The sequence below is a fragment of the Marmota flaviventris genome, chromosome 12 (assembly GCF_047511675.1).
Source record: "Marmota flaviventris isolate mMarFla1 chromosome 12, mMarFla1.hap1, whole genome shotgun sequence".
NCBI classification, from domain to species: Eukaryota; Metazoa; Chordata; class Mammalia; order Rodentia; family Sciuridae; genus Marmota; species Marmota flaviventris.
In genome coordinates, this window is record NC_092509.1 from 102,189,069 (window position 1) to 102,202,420 (window position 13,352).

Here is a 13,352-nt window from a genome sequence, read left to right on the forward strand (position 1 = left end):
TATTTGAGCATAGTTTCTGTGTAGAGACATGCACTTCTTGGATAAAAGGAGGCATGGCCAAACATGCTGAATCACAAAAGCACAATGTTGCTATGAAATTTAACTTGATCTTATGTTGGTTGTCAAAATCCAGTTACCTCCCCATATAACGATAAACATAGTCTCTATTAAAACTATAGTCCCAATTTTAATATATTCCTAAAATATTTCTTTATAGCAAGTAATACCTTCAAATTTATTGCTCCTCTAAATTTATTGCTCCTCTATTATCCATGTCAGACATCCATATACTTTCTAATAATTGTAAATCAATATTAGGAGACCAATTTTGGCTTGTAATTAACACTCAAGTTTATTAAGGGTGCAGCATGAGAGAACAACACAAAAGCATACAAATATATGCATATGCAAAGAATAGTATCTACAGTATTGCAATACTCTGTATTTTCTTTTGTTGTAAATAGAGTGCTAAAAGGGTTAATGGAAACAAAGAGAAAAACCTTTTTGCATTATTACCTCCCTCACAGATGCTTCTCAGAATCCCTATAAAACCTGTTTGGTAATCAGTATGTATATTTTTCTATATATTAGTAAAAATTCACTGATTAGATTATATAGTTTGAGTGCAAGAACCTTGCCTTCCAGACACAAAGTACACTAAAGTTCATCATTTGAAAACCCACTCAGCACCTCCAACCTATATATAAATATATAAATAAATATATAAATTATATATAGCCTTATCATTATCTCTTTCAGTCTCTCTCTCTCTTTCTCTCTCTCTCTCTCTCTCTTTCCTTTTCCCTCCCTCTCCCCATCCATGCCCCCACATAGGCCCCCATTAAGAGCAGCAATGGGTTTCTGACCCAAAAGACTCCAATCCATTTCTGGACCGGAATTTTCCAGTGCCTAAGTCCAACAAGATAAGCTACACAAGCTCCACGAATCAAAATCTCTCCTTCAATAAGCAAATACCAAGGAAAGTGGATAGTTAGCAATGGAAGCTGAAAGGTTTTAGTGAGAAGTTAGGCTATGAACACCACATATAAAACAGTTATATTGAAGTTATTATGAAGCAGGAAAAATACATAAGTATAGCAAAGAATTAGGAAACTGTTAAGTGGAAAAAGAGAAATGAAGAAAATACACATAATCCTTAAAAATTATAAATCATGGAGGTAAAAAACAAAGGCAGATACTGAGAGGTGAAAATGAGAAGAGGAAGATGCAAAGAGAGTGGACTGGTCAAAAAGAAAGGGGCAGAGGGGGCCAGGGACAGAGCAAGCAGGAGAGAAAGCAGCAGCGTCCATCACACCTGTGAGGATTAAGGGCTGCTTCATGGAACTTGAGCTTCTTATACATACATCAGAAGGATACTGGGTCAGAATGTACTTCTAATTGTGGGTACAGCTTCTGGTTTAGTATCAATAAATGGTTAATTTTAAAGATCCATTCCTGAAGCATATAGGACTTTTTAAATTGTGTTCCAATTCCAAGAAATCTGGCTCTGCTGTCTTTTCTACTTTTCTTGGTAGCTTGTTATTAGGCTTTTCCTAGATATTAAAAGCTAAGGGTCGAAAATTCTTATTTCCTTTTTCCTACACTATAGCTTCCTTGACCAAAAATATTCTTCTCCTCCCTACTGGAAGAAAACTGAGTCTTTGTTACTTGTACTGCCATACCCAAACTAATTTTGTATATTTGATTTTATTTATGAGTGGTGTGTGTGTGTGTGTGTGTGTGTGTGTGTGTATATATATATATATATATATATATATATATATATATATATATATATATATATATATAATAAAAATAACTAGCCATTTGACCAAAAACACTCACTTCATTTATAACCAACACTTTCTCTTTCATGAAGATCTTAAACTACACTTACAGATTTATTAAACTAGAAAATTCTCAATTCACCTTGCTTATTAGAAAACATTCAGAGAGGAAAAGTCAGTATTGCTTAAGAACAGTTCAAAACAAATAGGAGAGTCTCACAAGTTATTAAGTTAAATTAAATGTAATTGCATGCTTTTTCAAAGTCTGACCAAAAAATAAAGTGGTAGAAGACTTCTTTTCAGTTTCACACGACATTTGGGTTGTGTCATAGAAGGAGCAGAAGTATTTTAGCATCTTGCTCTAGAGGGAAAAAACTGAGACTAATTAGCCAAAGTTACAAGGAATATGATTTCAGCTGATTATAAAGAAATAACTCTGTAAAATCCAGAACTGTCCTTGAGGCTTCAATATAAGGTAATGAGTTCCTTTTTATTAGATGTAATCCAGCCAAGGGTCAATGACCACATATTAAGATATCACAAAGATTCATAGCATCAGGTAATAAAGAATCACAACTGTTGATAACTGAAAACACAAATCCTCCCTTTCTGCCCCACTATTTATTGCAAAGGAAATCCATTTCTCTTTAGGAGCATGAATACTGAGGAGGCCATGGATTTTGAGGTCTCAGGGGTTAAGACCACTCTGCAAGTTGGATAAGACAAAGGGGCCACAAAAGTTCACACGTGCTCTATAATTCTGTCATCTGAATTCAGGTTTGTGAACAAATCTCTACCAATCATTGGTCTTGACATTTTAAGCTCTGAAAAAACACAATGAGGACCTAGGATATTAAAAGTTTTTAATGCCTCAGTGCTCCCCAATTACCTCCACATGGAATTTTCAGAGCTCCAGAATGCTATGGCTTTTCTAGGGTAAAACCACATTCATTACTGATATGTTGCAGAGAGGGATAGAAGAAAGAAGGATCAATAACTAATTTGTTTCCACATTCAGTGTAATTGGCTGCCCTTACCTGACCAATATATTTCTGTGACCCACTGTACCACGAGAGAGACCACTTAACCCACTGCTGCAGGTACATACTTTAAAAGTCTGTTTCCATCACAAGACTATGAACCCCAGATGACAGAGAGCTACATTCCACTCACATCTACAATCCCATCACTTCGCACAATGACTGGCACACAAATTCCTAAAGCCTGAATGAAGCATTCCAGAACTACTAAAAAATCAGCATTAACATTATCATGAAATAATTCAAAGAACTTGACATAATTAATGATAATTAAGTGACATGCACAAAGCACAGCTGAAAGAAAAAAAATGTAATACCTCTTACCACTAAACATAAAAATCTCAGTTTATTAATTAGGAAAATTAATGCTTTATGAAGGTAATTATTTCCTATATAACATTTCTAAGTCACAAAGCAAAAGTTTTCATTAAATGCAATCTTAGAATTTAAAAGATGTTTAAAAGTTAAGATGGCTTGCTACTTTTACACCAAATACTATGTTCATCTTTAAGGGCACTTCTGAAATTAAGCAAATATATATACTTTGCTAAGGACACATAATCAAGGACAAATTCAGACAGGGAAATGCTTTAAAGAAAACATCACAGTACTCTAATTAATAGTGCATTAAAATAAAGGCACCATATACACTTTGGAGATGCTTGTTAAAATCATATACTTAATATTTTAAGATCAAAGAAGAGACATTTTCCTAAGTGAAAGAGATGAACAGATGGACATTATCATAACACTATCCTTGTTTTGTTTTCAACTAGCCTATGCTTGTTTAACAGGAAAGTATACTAAATCCCTCCCTCATAATTTAAGTTTCAGTATCCAAATTTAATTATTAATACTACATAGCTAAAATAAACAATTCTGAAAACATGACAAAATAGAAAATGCTCTAAAAATATAAAATAACTAGTATCTGTACTTGGTTAAAGTGCTTAAGATTATCATTACCATATCCAGTAAATGCATGTCACTGTTCTTCACGTTTCGACCTGGGCTTAACAACATTCCAAAACATCTGAAAATATTGGGGAAAGAAAAAAGGAGAAATAAGGTGTCAAGAATACATAGAAGCCCAGTGAGCAAAAAACCTTTTTATAATAAGTATACAATGTGAGCTCTGTACTTCCACATAACTTTAGCTTTTTTAAGAACATCAAAAATAAGAATTCATTAAGCTATATAATACAATCCCATAAAAATAAGTTATCAAAATTTCCAGATCTTTATTTTGCATATAAAGATAACCAAATTCAGAAACCCTCATAAAAATGGCCACAATTTGTTGACTGTAAGAAAATATGGTAGTGAGATTGGAATTAGTTTCTAGGAATACAAAAGAGATTTTCTTTGCCTTAAAGTTATTCCAAAAACATAGGTCAAGATCAATTAACCCAGCAAAATTAAAAATTAAATTTCTGAAAACAAGTCTAAGACACTGAGCTCTCTCTGCATGAGATCAGATTAACAGAAAGTAAAGTAAAACCTTAACCCTCAAAAAATCCTCAGATTTTTTAAATAAAGGTTATATGAACAAAGGGCTGGGATTATGGCTCAGCGGCAGATCGCTCGCCTAGTACGGACAGGATCCAGGTTCAAACCTCAGCACCACATAAAAATAAAGGCACTGTGTTGTGTCCATCTACACCTAAAAAATAAATATTAAAAAAAATACCATTTTAAAAAAAAGTTATATGAACAAAAGTGAGGGAGGAAGGAAGGGAAAGGGGAAGACAAATAGGATAATTTAACAAAATCATATTAAATTCATTTATAAAGATACCAAAGGGAATTTCACTTTTATGTATATGTAGAAGAAAGGAAGTTTTATAGAGTAGAGGTGGGAGGAGAGGGAGGAAAAAGGGTAGAGAATGTAGCTCAAAATCAAATTCCTTATATGCAACAATTTTGTCAAAATGAACCCAATTACTATGTATAATTATGACACATAGTAATAATATATATATTAAAAATATATTTTTAAAAAGAAACAAAAAAAGTTATATGAACTACTTACTCTGTGCTTCCTGATGCTAGAGAAGCTTCAGGAATCCTACCAACACCACCACTTCATTTGTAAATCATTTTCATAAGCACTAAAATTCACCTAAATCTAAGATTTTTAAATTTATAAGACTATTGTTAACTCCATTCTATAAGTTGGCAGAGTAAAGTTCAGAGAAGTTAAACAATTCACCCAAATTCATACTGCTATTAAACAGGTTCCATAAATCAAGAAGCAATGTAATCTGTACAGCGTTCCTCTGCCAACAATGCATACTCACACTTAATAATGTTTTCATCATATCTTCCCAAAATCTGAAGATATGCTATGGAGTTACACAAGAGTAAAGAATGTAACTATATTAAACATAACACTTTTTAAAACTTCACAATAGTGATAGCTTGTGTCAACCCTTAATCTAATTCTTGTTGTTTTCCTGAAGTTCACTTTCCCAGCAGCATGGTCTTCGTTTCCTTGAACAAGCTTTGTTCCTAGTCCTATTCCAATACATGCAAGGGAAGTAGTAAATACGTATGTCCTGTGAGTGCTTGAGGATCCTTTGTTCAAGCTTGTCTTCTGGCATCCAACTTTATCTTGGACATATACCACAATTAAAATTTATAAGTTTTGATGATAACTTTCAAAGATATCATTGTATCATTGAACAAAATATAATCTAGTATAACAGAAATAATTATACTCTAGTATTCAAAACTTAAATACGATTACTAAATACTGCTACAATCTCTTGCCTATAAACTCCTATAATACTGTCTATATAAATTTAATGAAATTAATCACACAATTCACGGTATTAAACAGTATTATTGCCTTTAATAAAAGAGTTAATTCTTTTCCAGATGTAAAATTTGGTCTCCTCAACTAAGGTTAATGAGGACAGATCTGTCTCTTACTTTCTTGCAAACTTTGCTCAAGCTTGCATTTCCCATGGGTATATTATGGTGTTTTGTTGTTTTTTAACTATTATAAGGTTGCTTAAGTTACAAAGCTATTATACACTCATCGTAATAAGTTAACAAATACCAAAGCACTGTACGTTTGAAAAATATTAATTTCTCCATGTCCCTCAATCCCTTTTGGAACCAATGCTTACAGTTTAAAATTATCCTCTCTTCTTTCTCCTGGCTCTTTTTAAAATTTAAAATTTTATATTATTTTGTTTCTCAAGCACATCCAAGTAAAATGGATAAAATTTTATATTTTCTTAGCATAATATTCCTATATCAAACTTTACCACAAAAAGAGCCTTAGAGGTTTGAATTTCCCTTAAATGGCAATACTTATTAACCTTAGCCTGATGATCTTTTAATGTACTACTCTTCCTGGCTTATGAATTTAAAAATTCCTGCCACCAACCAGCAGTGTGACCTTAAAGAAAGCACCTAGTCCCTTAGGCTTCTGCTTCCTCTTCTAGAAAATGGGAGAGGCACTAAAATTTACTTCTTCTAGCACTAAAATCACATATTTTTTTCTATCAAACTGTATTAGTAATTTCCAAAATTATACTTCATTAGAGCATACAAGGCTTCCTATGGAGACCCGCAAGATCTATTAGGAATAATGTGTAGGGAATTAGGTAGATATTATTAGAAACATAAACCCCTAATGTGAAGATTAAGCAGTTCATTGGGGAATTCAAAGCATTCAACCTTCTTTTATAAACTTACTTGGTAAGGTAGAAAGCAAACTCATATCCCACCTATTTTTTCAAGACTTTCACAGTCTAGTAGGAAAGGAAAATAAGTAAACAGGCAATTACAATTTGATATAGCAAGTTCTGTGGTGCCTGTAAGTACAGAATGTTAATAAAGAGGAATGGACCCACACTAGACATTATTTATTATACAGTAAATAGCTGACCTGACTCAAAAATTGAAATCAAACCTCCTGAAAATGAGATTATATCAATAAATATATTAACTATAGAAGCTCCTATTTATCAAATGTTTTAACTTTAAGCCAAACACTACTTCATTATTGTATTTACGGCTTATTTTAAATATTTATTTTTTAGTTGTAGTTGGACACAAAGGTATTGTTCTTTTATTCTTTTATGTATGTTTATGTGGTGCTAAGGATGGAACCAAGTGCCTCACATGAAATTGTCATATTCCTTTCTGAATTTGGATCAGCTTCCATTTAGTCTTTGCATTTTCGATGTTGTAAAATATCCAAAAGTTGTTCTAATGTGAAGATTTTGCCAAAGTCACTTCTGAGACATTCTTTCCCCCCACCTTCAACAGAACCACTGTCCGTACTCATGTTGATAGGTTCATCTTCCCTAAGCTCCTCAGCTGCTTATCTAGAGTCCCTTGAATAGCAGCAGTGTCAACATTCCCACAGAGAATCAGTCACTACTTTAACTCTGCATGTGTCCTATTCAAATCCTCAAAATTTATTTCTACAGTGTACTACAGATGTTGCCACACTACACACATACTGTTCATTGTTGCTTCTTGACATGATGTCTGAATATTTTCAATTGTATTATTTATGTCATATTGCTTTCAAAATTTAGCTGAAGAAATGCTTGAACTCCAGTCTCCTAGTAATACCATTCCCTTTCGATGTGGTAACTAGCTTTACTTGGCTTCAATGCTAGCAAAACTTATTGTAATTTTTTTACTAGTCTTCAACCAAAAGAAGTTGAGTTACTCCAATTCAACCATGAGCAGCTTCCTATTCCAAGAGAAATTTAAACTAAAAGACATTGGAGTGACTTTATCATGTGTTTTGAATTCAGCAGACCTCTTCAGTATGGTTCACATCCCAGCTTCATGGACATCTAGGTCTCAGCTTGTCTTCATATTTACTATCACCATTTTCATATCTTCTATTACTTTTCACTTCTTTGCTACATTTTTATCTCGGGTGCCAAGTTTTCTCTTTCAGTTTTCCATTTTTTGTGAAATGTCACATGGAGTTATCACTAGGAGACAAGGAAGCAGTGCAACATGCTTTGCAGTCTGTAAGTTAACTGAATAACAGTACACACTGAGACCTATCACTTTGAAAAAAGTGACACAGTGACTGATCATGTATTTACATTATGACTTATGGAAAGAAGAGGTAACAGTAAAGTTTGTATTTCATGTAATCACTCACAGTTAATACACTACAATAACACAAACTTGAACTTTGCAGACAAGTGGATACAGTTATTTAACTAAACCATGACAACAGGTATTCATACATATCATAACTGGGCCAAACAAGGACTGCCTATTATCCACATAGTTTCTGAATAAATCTAGCCAACATCTGCCTTCCCCCAGCAGCAGTCTACTTTGATTCTGTAGGCTACTTATTCTCGATTATTACATGCAGAGCACCAATCATCAAGGTAAAAATCATGATTAAGGTGGTGGTAAGAGTACTACTAACAGTATAATAGCATTTTATTAAGCATTATTCCACATCAGGGCCTATTACAAATACTTCACAGTCATTAATTGATTCTAACCTTACAACAATCAACAGTCTTCCTTCCCCCGTCACCTTTGGTACTGGGGATTAAACTCAGAAGCACTTTACCACTGGGCCATATCTCCAGTCCTTTTTATTTTTTCATTTTGAAACAGGGTCTCAACTAAGTTGCTTAGGGTCTTGCTAAGTTTCTGAGGCTAGCCTTAAAACTGTAATCCTCCTGCATGAGCTTCCGGAGTCACTAGAATTACAGGCATGTGACACTACCCCACACTACACCTGGCTCCACCCTTCCAACAATCTTAATAGGTAAGTATTATTCACAATTTAGAAATTGGAAACTGAAGTCCAGAGAAGTGAAATAACTTCAAAAAGGTCACTGCAGAGGCAGGATTCAAACCCATAAGAGGGGACTCCATAGTTGTTGATCTTAATAATTTCACTCTACTAGCTTTGGTGCCAACAATAATGGAAAGAAGAAGTCTCTCCATTAGAATTTATATTTATCAGCAAAAGATATACACAAACAAGTTAATTCTTTCATCTTCATTCAGCAGATAGGAAATTCTACTTCTTCCCTCTTAGCTTTGCCTTGCTATAACAAGGTTTGATTTAATAAAATATGAGATAACCAACTTATTAAAAGATTTCTTGTGGCTCGCAGTTTCAGAAGTTTCAGTTTATGGTTACTTGGCCCTGTTAACTTGGGCTTGTGGCAACACAATATATCGTGGCAAGAGAACATAAGTGGAGGAGGTCTGTTCATTTCATGGTAGCCATAAAGCAAAGGGAGAAAGGAGTCAGGGTCCCAAGAGCCCTTTCAAGGGCATGCCCCTGGTGATCTAATTTCCTCCCACTAGGTCCTACTTGTATCAAAGGCTGGTGACCAAACCTTTAAAACATGGGCCTTTGAAAGACATTTATCCAAACCACAATATTCCCCCCAAATTTCCTAGAATTCTAGCACAAATTACTAGGAAAAATATAACTTTAAATAGATGCTTAGTATTGCCTTAAATCTGCTACCCATGTAGAGAACTTAGTCTCTATAGAAAGCTATTTAAAAAAAGAGAGAAAATAAGAAATCACTCTAATCTAATCATAAGATGAAAAACAGAAACCACTCTAACACCTAGAGACTAAATAATACACTTCTGAATAATGAATGGATAGCAAAAACAAATCAGGGGAGAATTTTTTTTTAAATCTTACAAAGAAATGAAAATAGAAATACAACATAACAAAATCTATGGCACAGTATGAAAGCAGTTCAGAGACAAAAGTTCATAGCATTGAGCTCATATATTAAGAGAACAAAAAGAGACCAAATAAACAACCTAACATTACACCTCAAAACCCTAGAAAAAGAAGAACAAACCAAGACCAAAGCAGAAGACAACCGGAAATAATTAAAATCACAACTTAAATCAGTAAAACAGAAAACAAAAAACAATATAAAGGATCAATAAAACAAAGAGTTGATTTTCTGAAAAAATAAACAAGATGGATAAATCCCCAGCCAAATTAACCAAAATAAAGACAGAAAGACTCAAGTAAATAAAATGAGAGCTGAAAAAGGAAATATCACCACAGTCTCCACTGAAATTCAGATGGTTATCAGAAACTATTTTGAAAATTTATAGTCAAAGAAAGAAGCTTGAAGATGTTGACAAATTCCTAGAGACATATGATCTACTTAAATTGGATGAGGATATAGAAAACCTAAATAGATTAACATCAAGTAATGAAATGAAAGCAGCTATCAAAAGCCTTCCAATAAAGAAAAGCCTAGGACCAAACATTCATCACAGAAATAGAGAAAAAAAAATCTTAAACTTCACACAGAACCATAAATAATTCCCAATTTCCTCACTCTTGAGCAAACAGACAAAGCAGAAGGCATTACATTACATGACTTGAAAAAATACTACAAAGCTGTAGTAACCCAAACAGCATGGTATTGGCATAAAAACAGAGAAACAAATGACAAAGAACAGAACATTCAGAACTCACACATCTACTACCAACTGACTTTCAATGAAGGTAATAAGAAAATACACTGAGAAAAGATGCCCCTTTAATAAATGGTGCTGGGACAACCAGATATCTACATCCAGAGTCATGAAATTAAACCTTATCTCTCACTATATTCAAAAATCAACTCTAAATGGATTGAAGAATTAAATGTAAGACATAAAACTTCTAGGAGAAAACACATCATTTGAACATTGAATTAAGGATGTTTTAAATAGGACCCCAAGAACACAAACAAGAAGCATAAAAACAGACAAAGGAGATTATATCAAACTAAAAAGCTTCTGACCCTGTAAGGGAGCAATCAACAAAGCAAAGCAAGACAAACTTCAGAGTGGGAAAAATGAAGGATATGAAGGGTTCATATATAGAATATGTAAGGACTCAAATCAACTGAGTGGGGAATAAAACCTAAATAATCCAATTAACAAATGGATAAAGAATCTAAATAGTTCTCAAAAGAGGACCTACAAAGAGACCTATGGAAAAATGTTCAATGTCATTACTTATCAAGGAAATCCAAATCAAAACCACAATGAGGCATTATCTCACTCCACTTAAAAGAGACAATCATCAATGTCAGTTTGGATGTGAGATGTCCCCCATAAGCTCATGTGTGAAACAGTGCAGGAAGGTTTAGAGGAGAAATGATTAGGATATGAGAGCCTTAACGCAATCAGTGAATTAATCCCCTAATGGGAAGTCAGATAGAGTGTGGCTGGAGGAGGTAGGTCCCTGGGGGCATGCCTTTGAGGTATATATTATGTATTTGGCTAGTGGAGTCTCTGTCTCTGCTCTCTGATCATCATGTGAGCTGCTTGCCTTCACCACACTCTTCCACCATAATGTTCTGCCTTATTTGCGCCCAGAGGAATGGAATAGGCTGTCCATGGACTGAGACCTCTGAAAACATGAGCCTTCAAATGAACTTTCCTCCTCTAAAATCACTCATCAGGTCTTTTAGTAACAGAAACTAAAAGGCTAACTAAAACAATCAGAAAGACAAAAGATACCAAGTCCTGATGAGGGCATGGAGAATAGGGCACCCTGTACACGGATGGTGAGTATATAGCATAGTAAGCCAGTATAGTAAAGAGTGTGGCAATTTCTCACAAAATTGAAAAATGGAACTAACACATGACCTAGCAGTCCCAACACTGGATATATACCCAAGGGAAATGCAATCATTATTCTGAAGAGATGTCTGCACTATCCTATTTTAGCACTATTCACATATACAACAGTCACAATAGATAATCAATTTAAGTGTTCATCAATGAATGAATGCATACCATTCAGCCATAAAAAGAATAAAATTCCATCTTTATTTTACATTCAGATACTTCACTGCCAATCCTTAAAAGTACAACTGAGTTTTTATCAATTGATCTTCTGTTACTTAACTAGTTTACTAATTCTAATAGATTTTAAATTAATTCCTCCAAGGTTTTACATATGACATAACATCTACATAATAGACAATTCCACTTATTCACAGATAAAAAATAGAGAAATGTTTTAAATAAAAATAATTAAACAAATAAACGTCAGAGCCAGAAACTAAAAATCTTCAAAAAGCAATGGTAATCCCAAGGATTCACAGATAGCTGAAACAAGTGAATTTAGCAGACAGTAAAATCTTAAAGCCTGAACTTCACAGCTAAGATTTTAGAAGAAAAGAGAAATAACAGTGTAAAGGAAGTAAGAATAAGCAGGGATACTTACATCTCCAGGCCAGAATTACAAGAAGTGAAAGAAAACAGCCATCATTTGAAACCATTATAAGGGGAACATTAGACTCAGGTGAGAAAACAGGTTGCAGGAATTTGAGACTACATTCAGAAAGTTGAGGATAAAAGGAATTATGCTGATGATGAACTACAAGCTCCAGGGTTTGGAATGGAATGGTTTAAGAAGCTGGACAGGAGCAGGAGATCAAAGTCAAATGGGGGGACATACAGAATAATGTGGGAATGAGCATCTGAGTATTGACAGAAAACCTGGGAGTCTTGGAATGCTTACAAAGCCAGAAGAAAAAGACAAAACAGAATAGTTACTTCAGGGAAATTGAATATTGGGAGTAGGAAGAAGAATCTTGGAAGAAGTGTGCATAATTCTCAAGTACACTGCTCTACTCCAGTTTGGGCCAACTAAGGAAGGAGCAGTATTTACCAGATGAATGTGAAGCTCTAGGCATCCTCTTACCATTACTGAAGATAAGTGGTGAGGAAGAGGATCAATGAGGAAAGGAAGCAGAATATGTTTAAATGTGGATAAGGTTTACTCGAAGTGCATCAGGAAAAGATGGCCTTCTAGATGCCCAAAGATACACTCAGTTGATGTGTCTGCAGAATTGTAAATCCAACTGTATATTTATTATGCATTAATTCAAAATCTCATCTCACAAATAACACTACTCCTCTGAAGAAAAGGTCCAACAGAGCTATCCAATACCTCATAAATAGGCCTTCAATTAGATAAATATTTCCTGAAGTCAATAAAAGCAATACCTAGGGATAAACACATTCCAAGGAGAAAAATAGTAATTTTAAATGTGAATTCCTGGATGTAAATGAGTCATGACAGATGCCACTGTGATGAAACCATCCTAGGTTCTATGACAGGCTAGCAGGACTCACATGACTCAACATATAGTTGCAATTACACTTATGATTTATTACAGTGAAATGATACAACGCAAAATAGGAAAGGAAAAAGACACAAGGAATGAAATCAGGAGGAAAGCAGGCACAGGCTTCCACGAGTTTCTCCTAGTGGAGTCACAGAGGACATTCAAAGAGGCACTCCTACAGCAAGAAGTGATTACAATACACTTGCCAAATGTTGTCTGCCATGGAAGCTCACAGAGACTCAATACCCCAGGGTTCTACTGGAAGCACTTTCTCCCTAGTGCCTACCCAAAACTCAAGACTCCCAGAAGGAAAGCAGGTGTTCGTCAAAAGCCACATTGAGTAAGCAAACAATTTAAGCACAGTGAGTCACTTTTTTCAATCTGGGAATGAT

General features: G+C 34.4%; 1 protein-coding gene across 3 annotated transcripts in view; it reads right to left on the reverse strand.

Moving 5' to 3' along the window:
- The window catches only part of Rabgap1l (RAB GTPase activating protein 1 like), a 620,475-nt gene that overhangs the window by 511,451 nt on the left and 95,672 nt on the right, over positions 1–13,352 (reverse strand). For all 3 annotated transcript variants that reach the window (XM_071600291.1, XM_071600292.1, XM_027935052.2), the window contains one exon: positions 3,794–3,860. In XM_071600291.1, the coding sequence (XP_071456392.1) occupies positions 3,794–3,860 (67 nt within the window). The remainder of the gene's footprint in view (positions 1–3,793; positions 3,861–13,352) is intronic.